Source organism: Lepisosteus platostomus, chromosome 4, assembly GCF_059453375.1.
Source record: "Lepisosteus platostomus isolate fLepPlt1 chromosome 4, fLepPlt1.hap1, whole genome shotgun sequence".
Taxonomy (NCBI): domain Eukaryota; kingdom Metazoa; phylum Chordata; class Actinopteri; order Semionotiformes; family Lepisosteidae; genus Lepisosteus; species Lepisosteus platostomus.
In genome coordinates, this window is record NC_142614.1 from 5,400,889 (window position 1) to 5,424,277 (window position 23,389).

Below are 23,389 nucleotides of genomic sequence, written 5' to 3' on the forward strand. Positions count from 1 at the left end.
AAAGCGCTTTGAGTGGAGTGTCCAGAAAAGCACCATATACAGTAAGTGTAAGGAATCATCATTATTAAGTTTGGTTAGAGCAGTGGCGACCTCTAGCGGTAGAAAAGTGAGGCACAGCTTCCAAGCCCCTTTCGAGCTGGCGGACCGGAGCGCTGATCTTCTAGTTATGTACAGTCAGGCCCTACGGGGAGGGGGGGCAGCAGGGCCACTTGGCTCGGGCCTCACTTCAGCCAAGGGTGCGTGGTCCCCCCACTTTAACCCTAAATATACAAAGTAGTCGAGCCAGAGCGCATTCTACTAATAAAAAAATACATGCTATTCTTTACATTAAAATATTTTTGACCCCTCTTCCCAAACAATGAAGGGGCCTAGCAGTGTGAAATGGCCCGGGCCTCACCTGAGCTCTCGAAGCTGCCGAACAGAACATGGGCCTCTTGAGGAGCTCGGATCTCGGAGGTATCTCGTTTACACTCGCGCAGGCCAAAATATTAGGAGCCCCCACCGCCTAGTGGAGAGGCCTTTAACAGGACGTCGTGTTTCGTTATGTTTCACGATAGTTCAGGAACATCTCTTCATTGGACTAACCGGATCGCCCTCAGTTGAGGTGGCGATGAGGGACAGGGGTCGCGGAATTGAACTCCGGGACTCCGGGTGATAGTCTGTCACAACTGAGCCTCACTCTCATAGCAGACGACTCGTCAAATGAAACGAGTGGGGTTTTTTTTTCTGCTAATTTGGATCTTCAGTTTTCCGTTTTTCTGATTGTATCAATCACAGCGATGGGGCTCATGATAGCTGCGGAAGAGTCACGGAGTCCTTTCGCGTGTGGTTGCTTCCTTACAATCCCAGTCTTTCCCGTTATTGCTAGTTTGCTTGTTTATCATACGAAGAAGAAAATTCACAATAGTTAATGACGTAAACATTGCAGAGACTGCAGTGTAACACCACAGCAACAATATCAATAACAAATGAATCCACTGAACAATCATCTATAAATATTATTAGGACTCACAACATAATTAATCACGTAAATTCGTTGATACGTCGTGGGTGGCAGGCGGTTCCCTCTAATGTTTAATGGTCTGTGTGCGCACAAATCTCAAGTTGTGCAACTTTTTCCCTCCCCGTGACAAAAACTTGTGCGCACTAAATCGAGTGTAAGCAATATTGTAAACCTGAAATGATTTTTTTTTGTTAATAAAGTCATTCTCACAGAAGCATAGAGATCCGAGAGACCGAGACAGCGATTCAGCGAGCCCAGCCCAGACCGAGTGCCGAGCGAGCATGAGCAGTGAGGTCCGAGACGGCGAGAGCACAGATATCGATGATCGAGTACCAGTAATAAAGCACACAGCCACAGTTGGGCCCTCTCGCAGCCAGTCTCGTGGTGAATTTAGCATTTTTCAATTGAAGACCGTGTTTGTTTTATTATCATCATCCTAGTTTGTTTTTTTGGGGGGGGGTATTTAATTTTTCGTGCGCAGTTCAATTTCCTATTTGCGCATATTTCATAACTTGTGTGCTTGGAGGGAACATCGCGGGCTATTTATTGCATCACGTCGTATTCGCTGACACTGTACGTTTGGTCAAAAGGCGAGTCTCTGGCTTTAAGGGCTCTCGGACCGCCTCTCGCCGCTGAGTGCGCCTCGCTATTTGGCAGGCGGCTCGAGCCGGGCGTGCAGGAAGCGCCTCTTTCCATCTCACTATTTGGCAGGAAGCTGGAGCCGGGTATGCAGGAAGCGGGGGATGAACACACGGATTAAGTGAAGGCTAGCACGGACACACTGTGCAGCGTACAGCTTCGAGGAACGTAAACAGGCCTCCGATCAAAGTCAAGGGACCGAAAACAACCTGCAGGTAACTGCAGGAACAGGTATGCAGTATATATACACCACACCGATAGCTCACGGGGTTTTATTATTATTTTTTAGTCTAATGTGAGCGTTTAATGACATGGTTCTTTTCTGTATAAATAACTGGACACATGTTGCTTTTGCAATTGGTGAATTTGGTGCCACAGCTTTTGCTGAACTTGGGCCGGTTATGCTTCTGTAAAAGACTCCTGGACAGAACACAGTTTAACACAGCTCGAGTCCGGTTGAATAAGAGCGGAGGTTTCCTTGTCTGAGGCAATTACGTCCGAACGCTGATGGTACCTACGCGGGTAACGCGATTTAACCTGTAAATACGATTAATAGGTGCTTGTAAAGGAGATTAGGTCGCGCGTAACCACAAAACTGGGCTCAACCTCACGCTGACGCCTTTTAGAATTCGTTTACCTTGAACGGAAAACTACGGACGTTTGAGTAGAGGGTTGTCGATTTAGTTTTTTTGCAAATCAAATTCCCTGTGTTGCACGTGGGGAATTTATATTCCTATCGCTGGGATAGTTTCGTTTCCTCGTATTTGTTTTCCTCGGAACCAAACATGCACCTTGCTTTCCCCACACGCCGCGTTTGCAGTTGTGTGCTTCAGGGCGACCCTGCCCCCGGGGGGGGTCCGTGGACGTGAATGTACCGTGGGCTGAATCCACAGCTGATACCGCCCCGTCCGCCCACAAGGCGTTAACATGTTTCAGTTCAGAACCGATTAATCGTGCACTGAGTGCCGAAACACTGGAAGGAAATCTTCTAACGGTACGTAGGCACAGTTTACAGAGTTGACAAACGGGAAATGGGCTTAACTGTGTCTTTCTGGATCAGTGCTGTACAAAGGAGAATAATGTGTAAGTGTGGCCAGAGAGGCTTGGTGCTTTCCTGGGTTTAACTTTTCAAATTATTAGAAATTAGTCAGAAATAACGACCGCGTATTGACCTGCGAGGCACGATCAGGCAACAGTCCTGGAATCTTTCACTTGACCTGAAACTGGCTAACCTAAACAAAAGGTCTCTCTTGTTTCTGGGTACTAAGCCTGTATTTCTATTTTATTTTAGGACAGTGTAACTACACTTGCTCTCCTCTTCCAGCAGCCTGAGGGCACAGAGTGACCGGCATTTCCTGTCCTCTCCCAGTGGGCCAGCGCAGGACGGGCAGTCATGGTGAGTCTCTTGAGTTCGGATCGAAATCAAAACCTGCCTGCTGCTCACAAAGGCCGGAATTCTTCTCCGACCCGGAGCTCGGTGTGACGGAGGGGTGTGTGTGAGTTTCTTTCTCGTCTTCTCCACTGTCATAACCTGACGCAAGCGTTCGGGTGTACAACCCTGCGTCTGCCACCTGGCGGTGTGGGTGGCAGGGTGGGCACAGAGCCGGAGAGCCGCAGACAGTTACAGCTCCTCACTGAGCCTGGAGTGGAGGGTGGGAGAAGAGGGACGGCCACATTATAAGATCAGATCACTTTATTGGGCATATACAATTTCCTGTATTAGGAATTTGTCCACCTTGCTCTCCATGAGACACACAGGGAGTGAAGCTGGGGGTCAGAGCGCAGGGTCGGCCATTTATAAGGCCCCCCTGGAGCAGCTGGGGTTAAGGGCCTCGCTCAGGGAGGAGGTAGGAGAGTAAGATTCCTCTGCCGGCTGCGGGATACGAACCGGCAACACTCCAGCCACAGGCGCAGATCCTCAGCCACAGAGCCACCGCACGGCCCCAGTGACATTTCAATGTGGCTGTTGTGGTAACTCCCACCTCCTGATGGCCGTCAGGGACTTTCACACTGGCTGGGGCGGAACCCAGTCGAACCTGATGATTCCTGGCTTTATTGAAGGATCCAACCCCAAAAACTGAGCAAAAGGTTTCTTTGACTGGCCGTGAGACAGACAGCCCTGCATGAAAATCTTTGTACTTGACCTGGTGTTAAACAGTACCTGGACGGAATGCAAACTACTGACAGACAGTAGTGGGCTTGTGTCTGCAGATGCATGTCGTTTCTAACAGCCCCTGTACCGTGTTGAACATAGCAGGCTGCTCTCCACTGACAAGAGCTCTAAGAGGAGTCCCTCCAGTGGTGAAGTTGCTTTAGTTAATTCCTAAAATCCAGGGATTCACTGGGCCACATTAAGCTGCTTTAGTTAGCCCTTAAAATCCAGGGGTCGCTGGCTAATCTTACTGGGACTCGGATTCTTCAAGCGGGGGCACCTGTTTTGCCCGGATGCCCCAGTGTCCGCTGAGCTCTCACGCCCCATGTCTGTCTGCGGCGGTGCCCCCAGGAGTTTGAGAGGCAGGTGGTCTGGGGCCCTCCTTTTCTGTCGGACACCTGCCTGTTGCCTCCATGTCTCCGTGGCGCCCGGCTGGAGGCGGCGGAGGAGCTCGAGACCCGGGGAGGAGGAGGAGGAGGGGGGCGGGGTGGATGTCGAGAAGGCAGGCGCCAGCCGGTTTTAAGGTGCTGAGGCGGTCTCTGGTTGCTCTTCCTCGCCCAAGTCTGCAGCGCTGGATCTGAAGACGAAGGAAGAGAAGGACGCGGAGCTGGACCGGCGCATCGAGGCCCTGCGGAAGAAGAATGAGGCCCTCGTCAGGCGGTACCAGGTAAGGCCCAGGCCAGCAGCCCCTTTTACTTTCAGGCTGGCGAACGTTGTGTCTTCCGTTTGCACTAGATGGGGGGGATTAACCAGCTCTTCGGCACCGAGTGGGTCATGATGCACCGCGTCTGCGTGGGTGATTGGTATCCCGGATTGCCAGGACTTTTCCCCGTGATCTTCCCCCTCGCCTCAGCCGGTCTCCTCCCCGCCCGCAGGAAATTGAGGAGGACAAGAAGAGGGCGGAGCAGGAAGGCATCGCTGTGACGACCTCCTTGCGCAAGCCCCGCCCCCCGGAGGCGGAGCCGGAGCACAGGCGGGCGGAGAAGGAGAGCCTCACCGTCACTGTGGACCTGTCCAAGGCGCCCGGGGTGAGCGAGCGCACTGACCTGCCGGCTCGCCTGAGCGCTCGAGCACAGTTGCAGACCGACCCCCTTAAACCAAACCTCCATAAACACTTATAAGAGTTGTACTGTGGCACAATGATGCATTGCCTGCCAGTAGCAGCAATAATGAATTCCTTACACTTATATAGCGCTTTTCTGGACCCTCCACTCAAAGCACTTCACAGGTAATGGGGATACCCTCCACCCCCACCAGTGTGTACCCACACCTGGATGATGTGACGGCAGCCTTAGTGCGCCAGTACTCTCACCACACACCAGCTCTCAGTGGGGAGGAGAGCAGAGTGATGAAGCCAGTTCAAGATGGGGATGATTAGGAGGCCATGACTGGTGAAGGCCAGGGGGAAATTTAGCCAGAACCTGCTCTTTTCAAGAAACACCCCAGGATTTTTAATGACCACAGAGTCAGGACCTCACTTTTATGTCTCATCTTAAGGACGGCGCCTTTTTACAGTATAGTGTCCCTGTCATGACACTGGGGCATTAGGACACACAGACTGCAGGGTGAGCGCCCTCTATTGGTCCCACAGACACCTCTTCCAGCAGCAGCCCCAGCTTTCCCAAGAGTCTCCCCTCCAGGTACTGGCCAGGCTCACACCTGCTGAGCTCCACAGGGCTGCCAGGCTGTAAATGCACTGTCGCAAATTGTACAAGCACGTCGGAACCCTTTGAGCACTGCAGCTACAGCACTAAACGCGCACGTGTAAGTGGCAGTGTGCTGGTGTGTCTGCGCTGGCTGAACGCTCCGTCTTCTCCCAGCAGGAGAAGCGCGTCATCAGCGACAGGAAGCCCGTGTCTCCCCGCGGCCGGGGACAGGACGGGGAGTTCGCCGCGGACCCCCCCCGCAGCCCCCCGGGGCAGAGCCCCCCCAGGAGGGCCGGGTCCGGCCGGCTGAGCCGCGGGCCCCGGGGTGGCAGCGGTGGCGGCGGCGGCGTCTACTACGAGCGGAGAGAGCCGCGGCGCGAGAAGGGGGAGCCCCGGCAGGACCGCGAGGCGGGGGAGGGCGCCGGGAGGCCGGAGCACACGCCCCGGGGGCGAAGGGGCCGAGGCGGCGGGCCGGTTGGCCCCGGCCCGGACAGGAAGACCAAGGTCAGTCAGTCCGTCGCGCCTTCCGGACCCCTGGGAAGCAGGTTTCGCTCCGCACGGCAGATTCCAGCCCGTCGGGACTCGTGACGGAACCCTGCTGTTGGCTTCAGCCACGTGTTGGTGCAGCTTGTTCCATGCTCCCACCACCCTCTGCGTAAAGACCTGCTTTTTCTTCTCTGTCATAAAGGCCCTTTCATGTCTTTTCCGCTTGTGTCCTTGGGTTTGTGCATCGCCGTTGGTTCTGGGATGCCTTTAAAAAGAGCCACAAGAGATTCGCGCTCTATTATAATACTCTGCGCACAAATCGTCTAGGCCTGGAAAATAGATCTTACAGTATGCTGACCATTTAAGAGTTCTTTTTTTTTTTTTCCTCACTTCAAAAAGTTAACGCCATGATCTGCCGAATCTCTCCAAGTCGCCAGTGTGACGGAGGTGGTAGGAGGCGAAGTGTCTGTGTGTCTGGGCTCACGCAGCCCCGGACAAACGTAAGAGAAGCTTCGCTGACGCTCGATCCCTTTGTCCCTTTGTGTGCCAGGAGTGGGAGGAGAAGAGGAGACAGAACATAGAGAAGATGAATGAGGAAATGGAGAAGATTGCCGAGTACGAAAGGGGTCAGAGGGTAAAGGCATTGCATCTTGTTTTGTTTCTTTCCTGAAAGTTGATGTTTTCGTGGTCTGGCTCGGTGCCAGCTGGCCCACAGCATCTTCACAAGCTGTAGAGCACAGGCTCCTGCCTGCCCCTCCGCTGTGGACGTGTGCACGGGTCCCACTGGAGCCGGGAGCGCCCTGGACGAGGTGTGTGTGTGTGTGTGTGTGTGTGTGTGTGTGGGGTGGGGGGGGGGGGAAGAGATTGGACAGGCCAAGGAAAAGGGTGGGGTGAGGAAAACGTGAGGATTGAAAGGTGAGCAAGGCAAGAATTGGAAGATGTCTGAGCCAAATGTGCGCTAGCTCCCAGAAAACTTGTTTAGTGCTCATTATAGGAGAAGAAATCTGGCTCTGGCCTGGGGTCATTATTCCTGTCCTGGCTGGAGTGGATTCCAACAGGCGCCGGTTGTTGTACATGACGTCTGAGGAATAGTCAGAAGTAGGAGCTACTTGGCAATGGTCACTCCAACTCCCACTCGTGGTCCTAACACAGGGTGACCAGAGCTCTACTCGGACTAGAAAACCCTCTGAAACACTGATGTCATTCTGGGCTCTGTGGGAAGTACACCCTGCGTGTGTCTCCTGCAGTGTCCTCTGGAACCGTCACTGTTAAATCATCCTGGACCTTGACGGCACGGCGTTTTAACTCCTTGCATCCCTACACAGGAGAAGATTTAAGGGCAACCCCTGACCTGAAGCGCTATGTGTTCCCTTTCTAAATATTTTTTATAACCTGTAACACGTCGAACGAACAGTGTTCAGAAGTCGGCAGTCGCCGATCTGGGCTGGCGATGGCCGGAGTGTTTAACAGAGCGCTCGGATGCCTTTCGTGTTTGGTTCGCTCGCAGATCGGCACCAATGGCTTGTCCGAAGTGTGTCGGAAGCACAGCTGCAGGAGAGCTGGGGGGCTCAGGATGACCCTCACCGTGCGCACCTCGTGTTTTCTGTCGCAGGGGGAAGGCCAGGGGGAGAAGAACCCCATCCGCAATTTCCTGGACGACCCCAGGCGCTGCGGGCCGGTCCCGGATGCGGACCGGGACCGGAAAGAAGGGAGCCGGCGCCACGTCCGAAACTGGGGGGGGCTGGACTTTGACAACGTCAGGACAAGCCCGGAGTGGGATAAGGAGTGGACGGTGAGCACCCGTGGGACAGGAATTTTGGACGGGTGCTGGGTTTGTAGGTTTTGGGTCCATTGCAGTGGCCAGTTCATTTGAGGGGGGGAGGCCTGCTGGTCTTTGTTCCAGCCGAGTTTCACAGTCAGACCCTTCACTGACTTCAAAATAATCAGATTAATTTAAACAGTTCTTTCCAGCTGTGAAACGGGGAGCTTAAACCGTGAAATAAAATCCCAAACGTTTGAGTAGAAACAAAATGCACATATTCCAGTGATGGCAGTTCTCGGATGAAGCGAGGCTCCTGGTCTCTGATGAAGACCAGCAGGTGTTGGGGTCACCGGGATTAAGATGGGGAACCGCTGCTTAAAAGCGACTGGGCTGGCCGGTCCTGGAGAGCCGGGGTCCTAAAGCCTGTGTCTCTCCATCTCCACCATGAATTGACAAAGACATCTGGCCCTTGCAGGTTATTTTCTGTCCGGTTTGGAAGTTTTGAGTTCCGTGAGGTTGGGAGCTTTTTGTGCCAAAAAAGAGCTCTTCCTCCTTTTTAAAATCCGATGGAGGGGTGACCTGTTCAGCCTTCTGCACTGTGACCCCACAGGACTCAGGATGGCCAGCCCGTTGAAGTGATTGTCGTCTCGGTCCAGTTGCAGTTGTGGGGTAGTTACTTACAGCGCTCTGAAAACACCGGCTTTCTACTGGGGCAACACTGGTTTTAGGCCTGAGGCACAGTTCTTCCAGGGTTTTGTCTTGCTGGGGGAAAAAGCCCCTGAAAGGCCCCTCTCTGTCCTCTCTCTCCCCCCCCAGAGCCGGCGCCCGGGCCCCAAGGGCTCGGTGGACATGACCCTGTCCATGACGGGCCGGGAGAGGGCCGAGTACCTGCGCTGGAAGAAGGAGCGCGAGCAGATCGACCAGGAGCGCCTGGCCCGGCACCGCAACGCCACGGGCCAGTGGAGGCGGGAGTGGGACGCGCAGAAGGCCGACGCCATGTGAGGGCACCCCGGCCACGCGCCACATTTGTCATTTCTGGGTGCATCATGCACTTGGTTTGTGTAGGGACCCGCGTAAATTAAACCAGAGCGGTCAGTCTGAGCCACGGCAGACCCAGAGCTCATCCCAGTTACCACAGCATTAAGCAGATTGAGAGCATGTGAGTCTTCCCCCCTCATCTCCGAATGGGACACTGGTCCATCGCAGGGATTGCTTCTTCTCTTCCCACTTATCCAGCTGGGTGGACTGGGGCTGCTGGGGTTAAGGACCTCAACAGTCCAACGGCAGTGTCTGCAGCAGGAACTCGAACCCAGGACCTGTCAGGCAGGAGTCTAATAGCTTACCCACTACTCTGCCCCCTACAGTCTCATTGTACACTGTTCTCAGCAGGAAGACCTTGCTCTTGGTTAGTGATGGCATGCACTTGTGTTTACTGGCACGGACTCTGCTCTGTCTAATGGAGTATAGGTGCTGTCCTAGTCGTGTAGGAAGAAATGTCATAAACCAGGTCAGATAGCTGGATCATACAGACTGGCTTAATAAAATGCAGTGGCTCTGTATATATGACTATCACACACTCAATCTGACAGTCTTAGGTAGGGATTCCTGTCGGTTGTCTAGGAACAGCTGGCTTTCAGCATTCTCTGCAGACCTCTCCGTGGGTCACGTGTAATAAGGAACCCCTCATTTCAGCACCACATTAAGTGCTGAAATCGATTATAACGAAGCATCCTGTGAGTTATGAGATAAAGCAGAGCTGACTGTCAGAGATTCTCCATCAGGGCTGTGCAGGAGTCCCATTCGCTCGCGAAGACAGTGTCTTTAGATGAGAGAACAGTGATGCAGTGGGATGTCAGCAGCACCGTGCTTGACGACAGGTCTGCTTGCAGGTTCAAAGAGGACGCAGCGGTGACCGGTGTGCCCACGGCCGATCAGGGCGGCAGGAAAGGTGAGGCTGTCCGTCTCTGCCTGGCCTTTTCAGACATGCTGATAATGACAAGCTCCAGTAACGTTGTCTCCCACTTGAGGAAATCTCGTGTGAAAGTTTCAGATTCCTTTTTTTTTTAAATTGGAGACTGCAACCAGATTTTTTGGAGCTAATAATTAGAAAATTAAATTTTAGAGGAGTCGTTTCACTCAGGAAAATTCGGTATGAGAAGTAAAAAAAAAAAAAAAAAAGGCCTGTGAGCTGTCTGCTCGGACAGTATGCGCGGTTCCCGGCCTGCTTTGTAGTTAAGCATTGTGACGCTTATTTTTTCCAGCAGCTGGGGGGCGCTGTTGCAGAGCTCAGGGATGGGCCAGGGCCTCAGGTCAGGGTCTTGGCATGGGAGTGTGCTTGTGGGTTGAATCCTCCTCTGCAGTGGTTGGTCTGTTAACTAGGGTTCTCCAGCTCCAGTCCACAAGGAGCGCAGTCCATTATAGTTTATGGTTCTCTCCTAAACCTCACCAGCGACAGTCCTGGGGAAAAGTTAAACTGGTCCAGTTAGTCACTGAGGCTAAGTAGGTAATTAAGAGCCTGGAAAGAATGTGACCTTGAAGATCCTGCAGCTCTTGAGGTCTGGTGGAGATCTCTGGCGAGTCTGGCTACAGGTTTTTGCACATTTCTCTCTTGCATTTGTTATGAGGAATGGAAGCTCAAACCTCTGTCTCTTGCTCTGTGATGCTGTTACTAGGCTTTGCGGTGTGCTGTTTTAACTCCCTTTCTCTGAAAACTAATTTATTCGCAACTTCTGATAATCTAGTTACAATACAATGCTTGCTACACTTATTTCAAAGAGCTAAAAACCTGCTTCTTCAGTGGTCTAACCTGCACATGCCTTTGTAGTTGGTGCTGAGGATCCTAGTGCATTTCGTAAAATACCTGCGTGCAAAATAAAAGGAATTTCCATCTTGTGGCCAGATCTCGGAAATGGCGAATAGGCTTTAGCTGGTGTGTATTTGAAGAACATACGAAAGGCAACAAATGGAAAAACGTCCATTAAAGAACATCTAATTTGTATTTAATTGATCCAAATATCTCGTCCAGTAGCTTTTTGAAAGAAACGAGGTCATCGGTTTTAACAACATAACTGGGCAGTTTCTACCACACTCCCTCAACCCTTTGGGAATCGAAGTGCCTCCTATTCTCAGTTTTAAATGCACTTCCACATAGTTTTTCAGTTTGTGTCCTTTGCTTTCGTTCTTTACTCTTTCTTCTTAAATCCACTGCATTGAGGATCCTGAATTCTTGTATCAGGACTAATAAAGGTTCAGCTCCTCCAGCCTGTCAGTGTTGGACCGTCCTTTAAGACTTGGATTGTATTGGTTGCTCTTCCCTGGACTGATTACAGGGCAGCAGCATATTTTCTCTAAATGTCAAGATGTAAGTAGTATCAATAAAAACTGGCTCCCAAAAATGCACCCACACTAAGCATAAAGCCTTGGGTTTGAAATAAGACCAAGTCTGAGCAGCCTCGGGGTTTGTGAACTGTAGCTTTTGAGCCAACACCAGCTTGCCTCCTTTAGAGTACAGGAACCTCCATCCTGCAAAACCTGAAGTGGATTGCAGTGCTATGCAGTCCCCTGCTTCAGCCATGAGATCTGTAGTGGGTCTGGCGAGTCTCTTGGCGCCAAGGACCTAGGGTCTGTTCAGTGCAGCTGCTGGGGGGCTTGTGCGCTGGGAGGGAGGTGATCACAGAGCCTGGCCACACACCCCGCAAGGGGAGGCCCCGTGCCCCCTGCGGTGCCCTGACCGCCTGCTGCGTTTCTCTGCCCCCCTAGACGACGCGAAGAGGCCGCCCAAGGCCCCCCTGTTAGGGGACTTCCTGAGCCAGGCCAGGTCGAAGGAGCCCGGAAGAAGCAGAGGCCGAGGCAAGGGCAGGGCGCAGGGCAAGAGCTACAGGTACGGAGGGGCATGGGTGAGCGCGAGAGACCGGTCCGGGACATGTCCATTAAAGGGACACGGCACTGCTATTTTCATATTTCGGGGTGAGAAAGAATCGGCGTTGAGGAGTGCATTTGAAACTGCAATAACAGTAACGTGCACAGTAACTTCTAAAGCCTCCAGTTGGCAGCACAAGATAGACTAAACTTCCAGGTATGCAGCATGCCATGTAGTGCGATTCAGAACGAGGCATCAAAACTTCCGGTGATGTGAAGTGGCCCTTTGACGTTGTAAAACAAGCAGGCTTTTGAATACATCTCTGTGAACCCAATAGAAATATTGCTTTCGATTTTGAGATAGTTTTGCCCACAGATACTGCTTGTTAACTCTGCCTGCAGATCACGATAGGACATTTCTGCAGTGAAATGTCTGCTGCACAACCTGTACTTATTCCTTCGTGCATCACATTACATTTATTGTGGTGACTAGTGAGCAGGAGGGGTCACGCAATTTGTATTTGTGGGAGCTCAAACTTGAGTTGAGGCGACATGGCGACCTGCAGCACTTTCACAAAGTTCATGGTTTGGTGCTGAATTCGAAGTTTGTCATTTTTGTTCCTTAACGTCAATGAATTTATTTGGTACCAAGGATAAATAACACGTCTGAGAAATTGGGGCTCTGCAGTTCCCCTTTAAGCAGTGCCTTGCCCCAGTCCTGTGCCGTTCTAGGGTGTGTGCGTGTGCCCGCGCGCGCTCCCTCACTAACTGATAACTGGGCCAACACCAAAAGTGTTTTCTGGCCAACAGTATGCATGACGATCGCTGGGAGGACGACAAACCTGAGAAAGAAGAGAAGAAAGAGGAAACTGCCCCCAAGAAAAAGGTAAGGCTTTCCCCCTCCTGTACTGGAGGGAGGGTTACTGAGGGGAGGGGGGGTTGCCTTTTACTTTTAAAGCATTGATTCAGAGAGCCTAGAGGCTCCAGTACCTGTTCCACCTGCACTGATGTTTTAGGACCTCTGGGTGTGACGTTTCAGCTTTGAAAGGCCAGAGGATGTGACCCTCATTAGCCTTGACCAGCGGAGACGAAGGATGCCTGGTGGGAGTATTTAATGTGCTGTACGGTTACTGACGTAGTCAGCTCGGGTTTGCATCTGGACAAGCAACTAGGGAGAGGCTGGATGAGATCCTAACTACTAGACAGGTGACATGGTCTCCTCTTGCCTGTAACTGTTTCTGCTGTCACAAGAGTTCTCTTCTCTTTCATTCTTCCCATGTGGGTCTTCCAGCCTGAGCCCAAGGATCCAAACGTCAGCACCAAGAGTGCACCAGAGGTCACAGGTCAGGAGGAGGATGAGGAAGGATGGGAGGACACCAGTGACGGGGCGGAAGAGATTGTGGGAGAGGTGTCCGAGGAAGAAGAGGAGGAGGAGGATGTAGAGGAGGTGGAGCAGGAAGAGAAGTCTTCTCCTGCAGCCTCAATCCCGGCCAAGCCCCTTGAGACCCCACACCTCTCCTCCCCATCGGGGAGCCCGAGGGGACGGCAGCACGCGCTCCTGCCCAAAGTGCACATCCCCGAGCCCCAGGATCCCCAGTCCTTCCAGTCCCCCGAAGCCAAGCCTCTGAGCCCCTTCTCCCCGCTGGAGGGCCACGAGCCCGTGCGGGACTGGGGCGAGGAGATGGAGATGCAGTCGCCGCGCAGCAGCCTGGGCGAGAGCCCCCTCAAGCCGGACGCCACCCCCGAGGGGAGCCCTGGCCCCCAGAACCCAGCGGGGCCTCCCGACGACACCCCTGTCCCAACCACAGCAGAGGCAGAGGACCCAGAACCCAGCGCCCAGACGGAGCAGGACAGCGGCAGGCCGGAGCCACAGGATGTCCCAGCAACCACAGGTGACTGACGGGACACGGTCCTTTCTTCTGTCGCCACGCAGGGCAACGCCAGGCCTGCTTGTACGTGCAGAGCTTGCAGGGGCCTGTCTAATGGGAGCAATACATGCTTACACAGAGCAGGTGTCAACAGCTGAAGCAGTTCAGGTCACACATTTGATCTTATTTTTAACTGTGTAATGATGAAGCTTCTTCATAACAGATCGTCGTGCAGCAGGAAGTGATGTGTTGCAGGTTCTCACCACCTCATAGTTGTGCCGTAGCTCCTGAAGTGGATGATTTCAGTCATTAGCGAAAGTAATGCAGTTTTTTTTAATAGCAGGAATCTTTTGTGCATCTCCTCCTAGACACTGTAATTGATGGACTGTTGATCAGAAAACTGGATGTTCCAGAATCTTGCACCGATACTCTAGGACTTTGCTGCTTTATCGAGTTGCTGCTTAATGGCAGAGACACATGACCCTTTAGGACCGGCGGGTCTTTATTACACAGATGAGCTGACTTAAATCAGTTTCACAGTGTCCTTGAGCCCTGCAGGACCTGCTGCCCCGTTGTGTCGCTCAAGAGGCGTGTGTGTGTGTGTGTGTGTGTGTGTGTGTGTGAGACGCGGCCGCCAGGTCCTCACTCTCCACTCTGCTCTGTCCCTCTGTAGACGGACAGACGAGGGTTCAGGAGTCTCCCGGCTCTCCGGGGGGCCAAGGGGAGCAGGGAGCAGAGCACCCCAAGACGACCAAGGAAGCAGGTGACCTCCCTGTGTCAGAGCCCCCCAGCTGTCCTCCAAGCTCCCAAGGTATGGGTGCACTTGGACCTGGGTGCTCATGGGGGGGATAAATGCAGATCAGTGATATTTTCAGTGTATGCAGTATATTTTTATGTCTGTTCAGTGGTTACATTTCCTTTTCATTTGTGGTAGGGATAGAATCATTCTTGCTGCCTTGCTGGTGCACACGATGGGGGAAAAGCTCTTTTCCCTAATGTTGTGTTGTTGACGTCCAGCGAATAGCAAAAGCTTTGGGATCAGCCAGCCCCAGATCCTAGCAGTGCCTCGCCATCAGAAGACTAAAATCAAGCACATCCCTCCTGAAATGAGATTTTTGGGTATTTCCACCTTATCTTGGGGAGACGTAGTGACCTAAGATTGTTTTTATTTTTTAATCAAGCCCAAACCCTCTATGAACAGGAGTCCTGTGACCTTCCTGTTGTTGACACCTCCTCTCCTCTCTCCCAGCTGACCCCGGCGCTGTGTTGCCGGACTCCGATCAGACCTCGGACCCGACCTCCAGCGCGGGTCCTGGTTCGGCAGAGGAGCCAGGGCAGCCAGCCTCAGGTGCGGTCCAAATCACCGGGTTCGAGAGCGTGGCTTTCCGTAAAAACTCGCTCACCGCGGCTGAGCTCTGACGGCGAAGGTTTCCCCTGCATGTCCGTGTGGCGCCGCGTTGACTCGGGGGGAGGACAGGGGCTCTCGCACGTTTTTACGACTCTGCTTGTGGATGAGCTGACCAAGCCTACCTGTTGACTCACAGACTTCTGTCCTCGTAACGCCTGCTCACGCTCTCTCTCTGTTTTGTCTGCAAACCCGTATTTCCTGGTGATCCAGACTGTTTGGAAAACCTGATTTCCCAACCGCGCTGCGGGCGGCCTCTGGGAGTGGAGAACCGAGAGCTTCCTCTCCCGAGCTCGGATTCTGCTTCGGACTTTGGATACGATACTAACCCCACCAGACCCGTTCCTGATTCTCAGTCCTGGTCGTTATAAATGCTTTTTGTTTTCTTGTTTAATTTTCTTAATCAACACACCATTATCCTGTTTCCCTCTTGGCACTTCATGTTTGCTTTCTGGTTTCTGCTAATGGATCTGCTTTTCCAGAGCTCTGTGTTGTGCTTTGGGCTGTGTCTTTTATGCGTCTTTTTCTGTTCCAACACCCGGCTTTCCTGGAAAGTGCTGAATAAGACAACCGCAGCTCGAGAAATGTTAACAAACATTAAGAGAAGAGGTGGAAAGTTGTTCACATCAAATTAGCCTCATCAGAGCTACACCGAGGGGCAAACACGGATCTTTGTATTTCAGGAGGCATAGGTCCAGTGAGTTTTCAGGTGCCTGCAGGCTGCCAGTCAGTAAGTTCTAGCTGACACTCAGATGTCAGTAAGGTGTGGTGCTCTTCCAGTTGTTCTGAGTGTCCCATCCACCCCCTTTGGGGTAATACTTAAAAGAAAGGCAGGTCTCTGGTAGAGGGGTGTGTCAGTGGAGCTTGTCTATAGATCCTTTATCATCCTGTGCGGGTACAGGAGTCACTACTGGAAGGCCAAGTAAAAAAAAGTTGTTTACAAGTTGGGTGGTTATATAGCGGATTAATGCAAATTTATTCCATCCATAGTCGGGGAAAGCCCTAATCTTGTCTGTTTTTGGTTTGCTTTTTTGGTTGCTGACAAAAGTAAGTTGAATAAGATATACATTTTCAGTGAGGGTGGCTGGTCCTTCAGGCCGAGGTTAAAGGTCACACTGAACAAGCTTGGAGGGCTGGGCTGCATTTCTTCTGAATGTTGATAGATCTTCTGTCGATCAGCTAAATGGCAAGTTGGGTTGAGGCTGTGGTGTGAAATAGTGTAGGAGTGCCCTTTAGAAAACATTATTGTTATTTTTAGGTTATTTTTCTTCCCTCGTTTCAGTTATTCCTGGTTCTCAGTCCTGGTCCGAATATGTCTAAGCACTCCGTTACTGCCCCTTCCCTCTTTTTGTGTGGGCTTTCCCATCTTTTGAGAGAAATTGTTCCAATAATACAATATTTTATGGAGAAGCTCTCGAGTGAAACAATGTATATCTAGTATCAGCATTGCGCCATCACGTTACACGAAGGTAGTTGATGCACTTGAAGAATCATAAAAGACTGATGGATGAGAACTCCTAAACGGCCATTCCCACTTTGCTGTGGTCATTTCGTACAAGAGCTTCCCTTAATTGTTATATCGATCGGGTTGAGTTAATTAAGGAACTGGCACCAGAATCCTGCAATGCAGTGTCCTTGAAAGACCGCAGAGTGAGCATCACTAATGGATCAGCCGGAAGAACTTCGTAGTGGAAAATACAGCACTAATTTGTTTTTTTTTTAATCCGGTACAGTTGTTTTGCAATCTCCAGCGATCTGATGGTGGTGTATGTGAAGCCGCCAGGGGCTCTCTGGTCTTTTTATCTGCTGCTTTATAGTACAGTCATCAGAGCCTGCAGTCTGGTCTGTTTTTTTTCCTAGAAGTCTGGAATCGGCCCTGATGCAGAGCTGCTTCTGCCGTTAGACTTCAAAACGCTTTTAACTACAGGGACTCCTGCTGTGAAGGCGCACTCATGCTCGATTGCCTTGAAATGACAAAATGCACTGTCGCAAAGAGATGGAATTATGATGGAGGATAAAACCATTCAGACTTGCCTTTGACTCTCTGCCTCTTTGTTTGTGTGACTTAGAAGAAAATGAAATGACAGCCCAGCAAGATGGACAGATCCCTGTAGTTTGTGACCTACTTTTGGACCTGTGTTCATGTTCCCAGCTAGGCTAATGCTCATCATTGGCTGTTAAACTCCATTATCGAATTAGAAGTGGCACTGAAATCGAGTATAAGAAGAGTTGTGGAATGCTGTATTGTGTGATTATTGCTGTAGTTAAGTTACTCCACAGTGACTTCTTCCCCCCCAGCAGATACAGTTAATCAGTGGTGGCTCGTTAGCTGAGGCACGCCCTAATTAAGGGGGTTTCTTTTAGTCTCCACTTTCGTTTGACCACTTCAGGTGATGACCTAATGTATTGTCCAGATGACATCCTTTTTGCTCCTTCGTTTTCAGTACAAGAAAGAGGTGTGACCTTTAGTTTTTAGTCTTTATTAGTTTGCGGACCCATTCAGAGTCTCGTTGCTGCCTGTCCCAGGCAGGGGGCTGCCGCACAGTGGTTTCCTGTTCTCGAGCTCGGGGACGGTCAGAAGAAATGACCAGTGGAAAGGGAAAAGGAGCCACCTTACGTGAGAGGCCTGCTTTCCAGACATAATGCCCTGCAGGTTCCCAGCACATCACAAGCGCTGCTGTTATTTGCAGTGCTGCCATACGTCCCATGATGCACATCAGCGTCTGCATCAGGCCCCACATGATGTATGTGGCTAATATGCATTGGCTAAAAGCTATTGGGTTTATAATAGTATGCAGGAATTGGCGTCAGAGTTATGTATTTTGCCTCCATTATGAAGAAACTTTGAAATTGCACTGTGGGTTCTGGCGTCCAGCACAGTCGTTCTCCTTTAAGTGCCCTGTATTTGTTGAGATGCTTTTATGCGTTGCTGTCCCATTAATTCCAATATCCGTGTAACTGAAGCCCTAATAAACAGCGGTTTCAGAGTACTGCTGCTTAATCATCCGATTGCTGCCATCTATTAATGTCTTCTTAATGCCCTACAAAGTAAGGCGGTCTGAAAACCTTCCAGTCAGCATGGTAGCACACCAGTCACGTTTGTTCACTTATTATTAAACTCCCGTTTTCTGTGTACAGTAGGCAAATGGGCTTTTTTTGTTTTACAGGAACCTTGTTTACCCCCCCCACTTACTGAAAGCAACAGGAGGCCTGTAAGAAGCTGAACGCTGTTGTGTGCATCAACACTGTTCATGTGCAAAATTGATGTTTTGGACACCTAGGCTGATGGCAGGAAAGCCCTGCAGGTCCAGGGTTTGGAGGTGCTCATTTCAGTGTGACTGGCTTTTTAGGGTTAATCTGTCATTCTTCAGTGTTGGCAACAAAGGTAGAGGTTATGGAAAGAAAGGAATTGTGGGGTCCCTGAAAAGTGAAAGCAAACAGGAGTTTGCAAACAAGTTAAGGCACTTCAGATTCTGTTGCTCATTTTCTCGCACGTGGTTTCATGTTTCTGGAATTCAGTTCAAACCCTTTCTTCAAGAATCCCCTGGAGGCAGATCCCACAGCCCCCCTCTTTGTAAAGATGCCTGTCCTGTGTTCTGTCCTGAATGCTTCCCCTTTGTGCTGTTGCTGATCTTGACAAATGTCCTCGCTTTGCTCAGGACCTTTCAGGATGTCAGTGCCCGAGTCAAGTTCGATTCTGTTTCGGGAGGAAAAAGATTCAGTTCCCTTAGTCTGTCTTGAGTGTGACACTGCCTTCAGGCCAGGGATGAGGCTGCTTTCTCTCCTTTGTTGTGCCTCAAGGGCTGCAGTAACTACTTTTCTCATCAAGTAGCACCCATTCCGACAGTAGTTCAGGTGGGGAGCTGCGTCAGCATGCGTGGGCTGCAAAGGATCAAGTAAGAGGTTTATTCCATGCTGAAAAGAGGAGAAGGAAAACGCAACGTTTCGGCTGTGGAGCAGCTTCTTCCTCACACCTGAAGAAGGATCCACGGCCGAAACATTGTGTTTTCTTTCTTCTCTTTTCAGCCTGGAATAAACAGTGCTGCCAGCGAGGTCTCGCTGTCTCTGCCGTGTTCCGTGTCGGTGCCCTGGCTTGCTCTGAACATGGAATTGTTTTTAAAAAAAAAACCCAGACAAAAATGTGTTCCAGCGTTTTGCCAGCCTTTCGACCTCCACGCCCCTGTGCGGAGGTGTTGAGCGGAGAGGTGATCGTGTGTTTTCTGTTCGCAGGCTGAGAGAGGCTCCCCTCGCCTCGCTGGAGCTCTCGGAAGGCGAGAGAGAGAGAGAGACGGAGCTTTGTCTGTGACGGATCGCCCGGGCTGCTCTGGCGGTCCTGGGCTGTGCATGCTGCAGCAGCTGGCTGGGCATCTGCATTTAAGTTTTCATTTAAAAAAAAGAAAAAGACCACCTAACGGGGCTCTTGAAAATCACTGAAGTGACCTGCCGAATTGTATTCGTGTTCCCACAAAAACCCGGCCCCTTCTCAGGCGGAGGATGGAGACCAGAAAGCATTTTTTTTTAAAATAGAAATAAAAAACTTATTTATGGTTTGCAGAACAAACGTGGTAGTTCCACTGTGATCAGAGAGATGTTTAAATGCTTACACACAATCATGGAGGATACACATGAGCCCATTGGTTCACTTTTGTGTACCTTTTGATTCCTGAATGTTTTATTTCCTAATTTGAGTTTGTTTGCATGACTTTTCTCTCTAAAAGCATTGCTGGTGTAAGCAGTACTATGTCATTTATTACAGAATTGCTGAGAGTCATTGTTTTGGCCTCCGTTTGTCACAGTTTTAATGGAGAAGTTGCTGCGTATTTTCTTTTGATGTTTTTTTTTCCAGGAAATGTGTTGCTATGCAGCTCCGTTTTAGAAAGATGAACACCCTGTCTCGATGCAGATGACACCATTAACATTTTTTTTTTTTTGGGAGGCAATATTAAAATTTCCAAAGCAAAGAAAAAAGCTTGAGGAATGTTCCATCATTGGCATAAAAAGAGTGCGTGGAGCAGTCTACATACATTCGAAATTGTCACCAATTTTATTCGCAATACTTCACCTTATCGATATGTAACACAAATACAGCCAAATGGTCATTGAACATTGTTATGGAGGGTTATAAAAACACTTTTATATACATGTGTCTAGACAAGAAAGATTAATATCTTTCTTTACTAGCTGTAGGTGATCACTGCGGGTGTGGGATGGATGTCACAGGTAAGCCTGGAGAGGCTTAAATCTCTTTCTATGCACGTCTGGTTTATACAGCGTTTGTAGGCTGCCTGGGGCGGGAGAAGGCAGTTCTTGTTCAACTCGTGCTTCTCCCTTGCCCAGAGAAGTGTGCTTGATATGTGCATGCTCCGTCACAAAGCCCTTCCTGGGCAGGAAGGTTTCATGTGCACGAGTTAAACTTGGGGATTGCAAGTAGCCTGCTAGATTTTCTTTTGCATGCCAAATACTTCTACAACACTTCCACTCTTTTTTTTGAAGAACAGGCCCCCAAACATGATTGCTTTAAGTATCAATGAATGATATAACTGCATATCACTTTGTAAATAAAAAAACATACACAGTTTGTGAGAGGAGGCATCCGTGCTGGTACAGTGCAAAGAGCTCTGCGTTATTCGAATGAGCAGTTCTGACATTGAGACCTTATAGTTGTATACAGCACTGAGCACAAAACTGCATCCACATGTAGAACTGTCTGATAGCTGTGCTCTACATTATGCATGGTCTGACATAAATGCTCCTACATCATACATAATGTTTGGGAAAACAGGGCAGCTCCTCTTTTTTTGTTTAAGCTTGTTTTAAGCGAGGGTCTCTAGTTGGAAACTATAACAAATTGGGATGCATCCTCTGCAGATGGCTAAAATATAAGCACACTTCTCAGAACCACTGTTCAGAAGTCTTATGATTTTTACCTGGGGGAGGTTTTCACTGGAGTTTTTAAGGCTTTTTTAAAAAATACATTTTTAGATTACATTCCAGTTTTAAAGTCTTGGAAACTGCTTCTTTCACAAATGGTGATCTAGATAGAGGGCTTTCTACTTGTGTTGTTTTTTAAATTTCTGAAAAGATCTGCACCAGCTCTGAGACTTTTACTTTGTAGAACAATTTTAAAATACCTTTGAGCTTCCAGGGCTTTCTAGGTTTCTAGTTGACTGGGTTCCAGTCACCAATATGAAACCAATTTTTAACACTTTCAGCTCTGAATTTTTGCACTTGTTGGGAATGTATACTTTTTTCCCCCAATTATTTTGAACCTTTCTAGACCAGTATCTGCAGTATTAGTCATCAATGTGATCCCCTCGGCACGACCGATTCATACTGAGTGTGACTGGAGGCCTGGGTAAGATCATCAGATTGGCAGGAGAAAAGATGGTGTGTTTATTTCTCTTTGTCACCAGCCTGTGCTTGGTTAAATGCACCACAGCAGGTGTGCGGCGCTTTTTTTTAAGCACTGAGTTTACGGTCAAGGTGTTGCTCGTGAGTAATGTCATCTATTCCTTGTTCAGCTGTTGAATTTTTAGCTCCTGTCAGAATTCTGCATGCTTTTTTCCGGCAGCCCCCCAGACAGAGGCAGTCCCAGTTCTGTAAGAAGGGGTGAAAGTGAAATCCATACGACTGATTAGTGAGACCTGATCCATGATGCCTTAGTCCATATGTGGCCACTGGTGAACACTTGTGACATTACATTTTCCAACACGTCTGTTTTCACCCTTTTAATGAAGCAGTGCCCCTTTAATGCAAGTATGTAGACAGACATACCAAGGATTTATACAGAATATGAATATATTCTATATGCTGGATGAATGAGATCCTGCTTCATTAAAGTATGTTTTTCATAGTTCTAAGCTCTAGGGCACAACATCAGCCACCATTTCTGTTCTGGGGGGAGCCGGATGCAGAATTTCGGTAGGAATCTTTCGAGATGTTCTCAGCCCAGCGAGGCCAGTGTCACCAACACGTGATTTCATTGTTTCCTGACGCCAGGCATGAGCTCAGAGTCATTTGCAGTTCCGAGTAGCTCGAGATGGAATTCAACGTCTGTTCTCCATGGGTGAGACCTGTTAATCACACTTCCACTGGTTCCTATCCTCTCAGCTCAGTCACACTCGCCTGTTCTTGATTTTCGCAGGCCCCCTCCTCAGTGGTGGAGAAGTGAGGGAGTCTGGCTGAGCTGACTGCAGATTATTCCTAGAGGTGTGACTGGCAGGTGTCACTTTCATCAATGGGGGGGTGGGGAATGTCATCTTATTTGAACAGTCGTAGCACATAATTATGATGTGACACTGGAGCAATAGCCAAATGTCACCAGCTTCTTGTTTGTACCTGTGTTGTGTATCAGTCTCATACACCGGTCGAACTGTTGTGCATTGTGAGTCTGATCTGTTTCCCCACTAGTGCTTGGCAATCATGTTAAAGTTCATTTCCTCCTTCCAAAAGCACCCTGTGTGAAAAATCTTAAATGCAGAATGACAGTCCTGCTGTGAATGATTTCTCCTGATGGGCACTGAAAACAGAATGATCTGGGTTTACAGAGTCATGTAAAATAAAATAAAAATGATTGGACTGATTTCTTTTTTTTTTCTTATTTATTTGAATGCCTCCTGTGTCTGCATACGTGTAGCATGCAAACCTCATTCTGTGTTTTAAATGTCCAATTTAAGGCTCAGGATCTTTCAGTGTGCAGTGTCTTGGTACAGGGGGAGCCTGCAACACTGTTCTGTGACCTGCATGTGATCTCCCCTGAATCGTTGAGCACTGAAAGGATACATGCCCTTAGGCAAAGACCTGAAAATCGGCCTCAATGAGCGGGCCGAGAAAGTGGAACTCGTGTAACGTAGCCCGTTAGGCATTTTTAAGATGCTGATCAGCCAGTGCTGCACGTCTCTGGAGTTTCTTGCTCCGCTGCGTATTTGGCAAAGAAAGCTGTTCGGCAGGGAGCCCTGTCGGCGTTGTGCCCAGCTGGATTCGGAGCAGCCAGTCGTTTCTTTCACAGTTCGGCTCGCCTACAGGGGCGAACGAGGAAGCGCAGGTGGACTCGGACCCTGCCCCCCTTCGAGCCACCCACCCACCCACTCCCTCTCGTTGCACGTAATGGGCATCGTGGAGATTTGGCGCCGTGTCGCTCGGGCCATGAGGGATGTGGTCCTGGCTCGAGCAACAGAAACCTAGACCTCACCCTGCACTCAGTGAGCCACTGTGGAGGCCCCTGGCTCTATATTTAATGCCAGGCCTTCATGGCTGTACACTGAGGCACACGGGCGCCTGTGGGGCAGAGTACTACTGTGAGTGCCACCTGCTGGAATTCTGTGTGCACTATAGCTGATGGGGGGTGTTGCCTGGGCAATCCTGGGCATTTTGGCAATCATGCATGCTGCATGTTGGCCTTTTGAGTGAGCTGTTAGTGTTTGATTCCTGGGCTTGGCCTGCCTGCCCCTAAACCACCCCGGGGGCAGCTCTGTTAGTATAGTAGCGGGTTACCCTGTGTGCAGCCTCAAAAAATTAAAAACGAGCAGTAAGTGGATTTACTGATGGCTCCCTGATTCAGGTCCGGCCAA

At 50.1% G+C, this 23,389-nt stretch overlaps 1 protein-coding gene across 10 annotated transcripts; it reads left to right on the forward strand.

Moving 5' to 3' along the window:
• Window positions 1-1,623: 1,623 nt before the first annotated feature.
• On the forward strand, window positions 1,624-22,401 carry ccdc9 (coiled-coil domain containing 9). Of its 10 annotated transcripts, none has more exons than XM_088627729.1 (16): window positions 1,624-1,873; window positions 2,967-3,038; window positions 4,357-4,461; window positions 4,670-4,822; window positions 5,615-5,944; window positions 6,477-6,560; window positions 7,539-7,718; window positions 8,505-8,686; window positions 9,578-9,636; window positions 9,950-9,997; window positions 11,448-11,568; window positions 12,357-12,432; window positions 12,838-13,438; window positions 14,088-14,177; window positions 14,664-14,762; window positions 17,987-19,043. In XM_088627729.1, the coding sequence occupies exons 2-16, from the start codon at window positions 3,036-3,038 to the stop codon at window positions 18,013-18,015; spliced, it is 2,160 nt and encodes a 719-aa protein (XP_088483855.1). In that variant the 5' UTR covers window positions 1,624-1,873; window positions 2,967-3,035; the 3' UTR covers window positions 18,016-19,043. The 10 variants fall into 10 exon arrangements, with proteins under 10 accessions (XP_088483855.1, XP_088483852.1, XP_088483857.1 ...); XM_088627726.1 differs by having other exon boundaries at window positions 1,626-1,873; window positions 5,618-5,944; window positions 14,088-14,225; XM_088627731.1 differs by having other exon boundaries at window positions 1,626-1,873; window positions 5,618-5,944; window positions 9,953-9,997; window positions 14,088-14,225.
• Window positions 22,402-23,389: the final 988 nt, after the last annotated feature.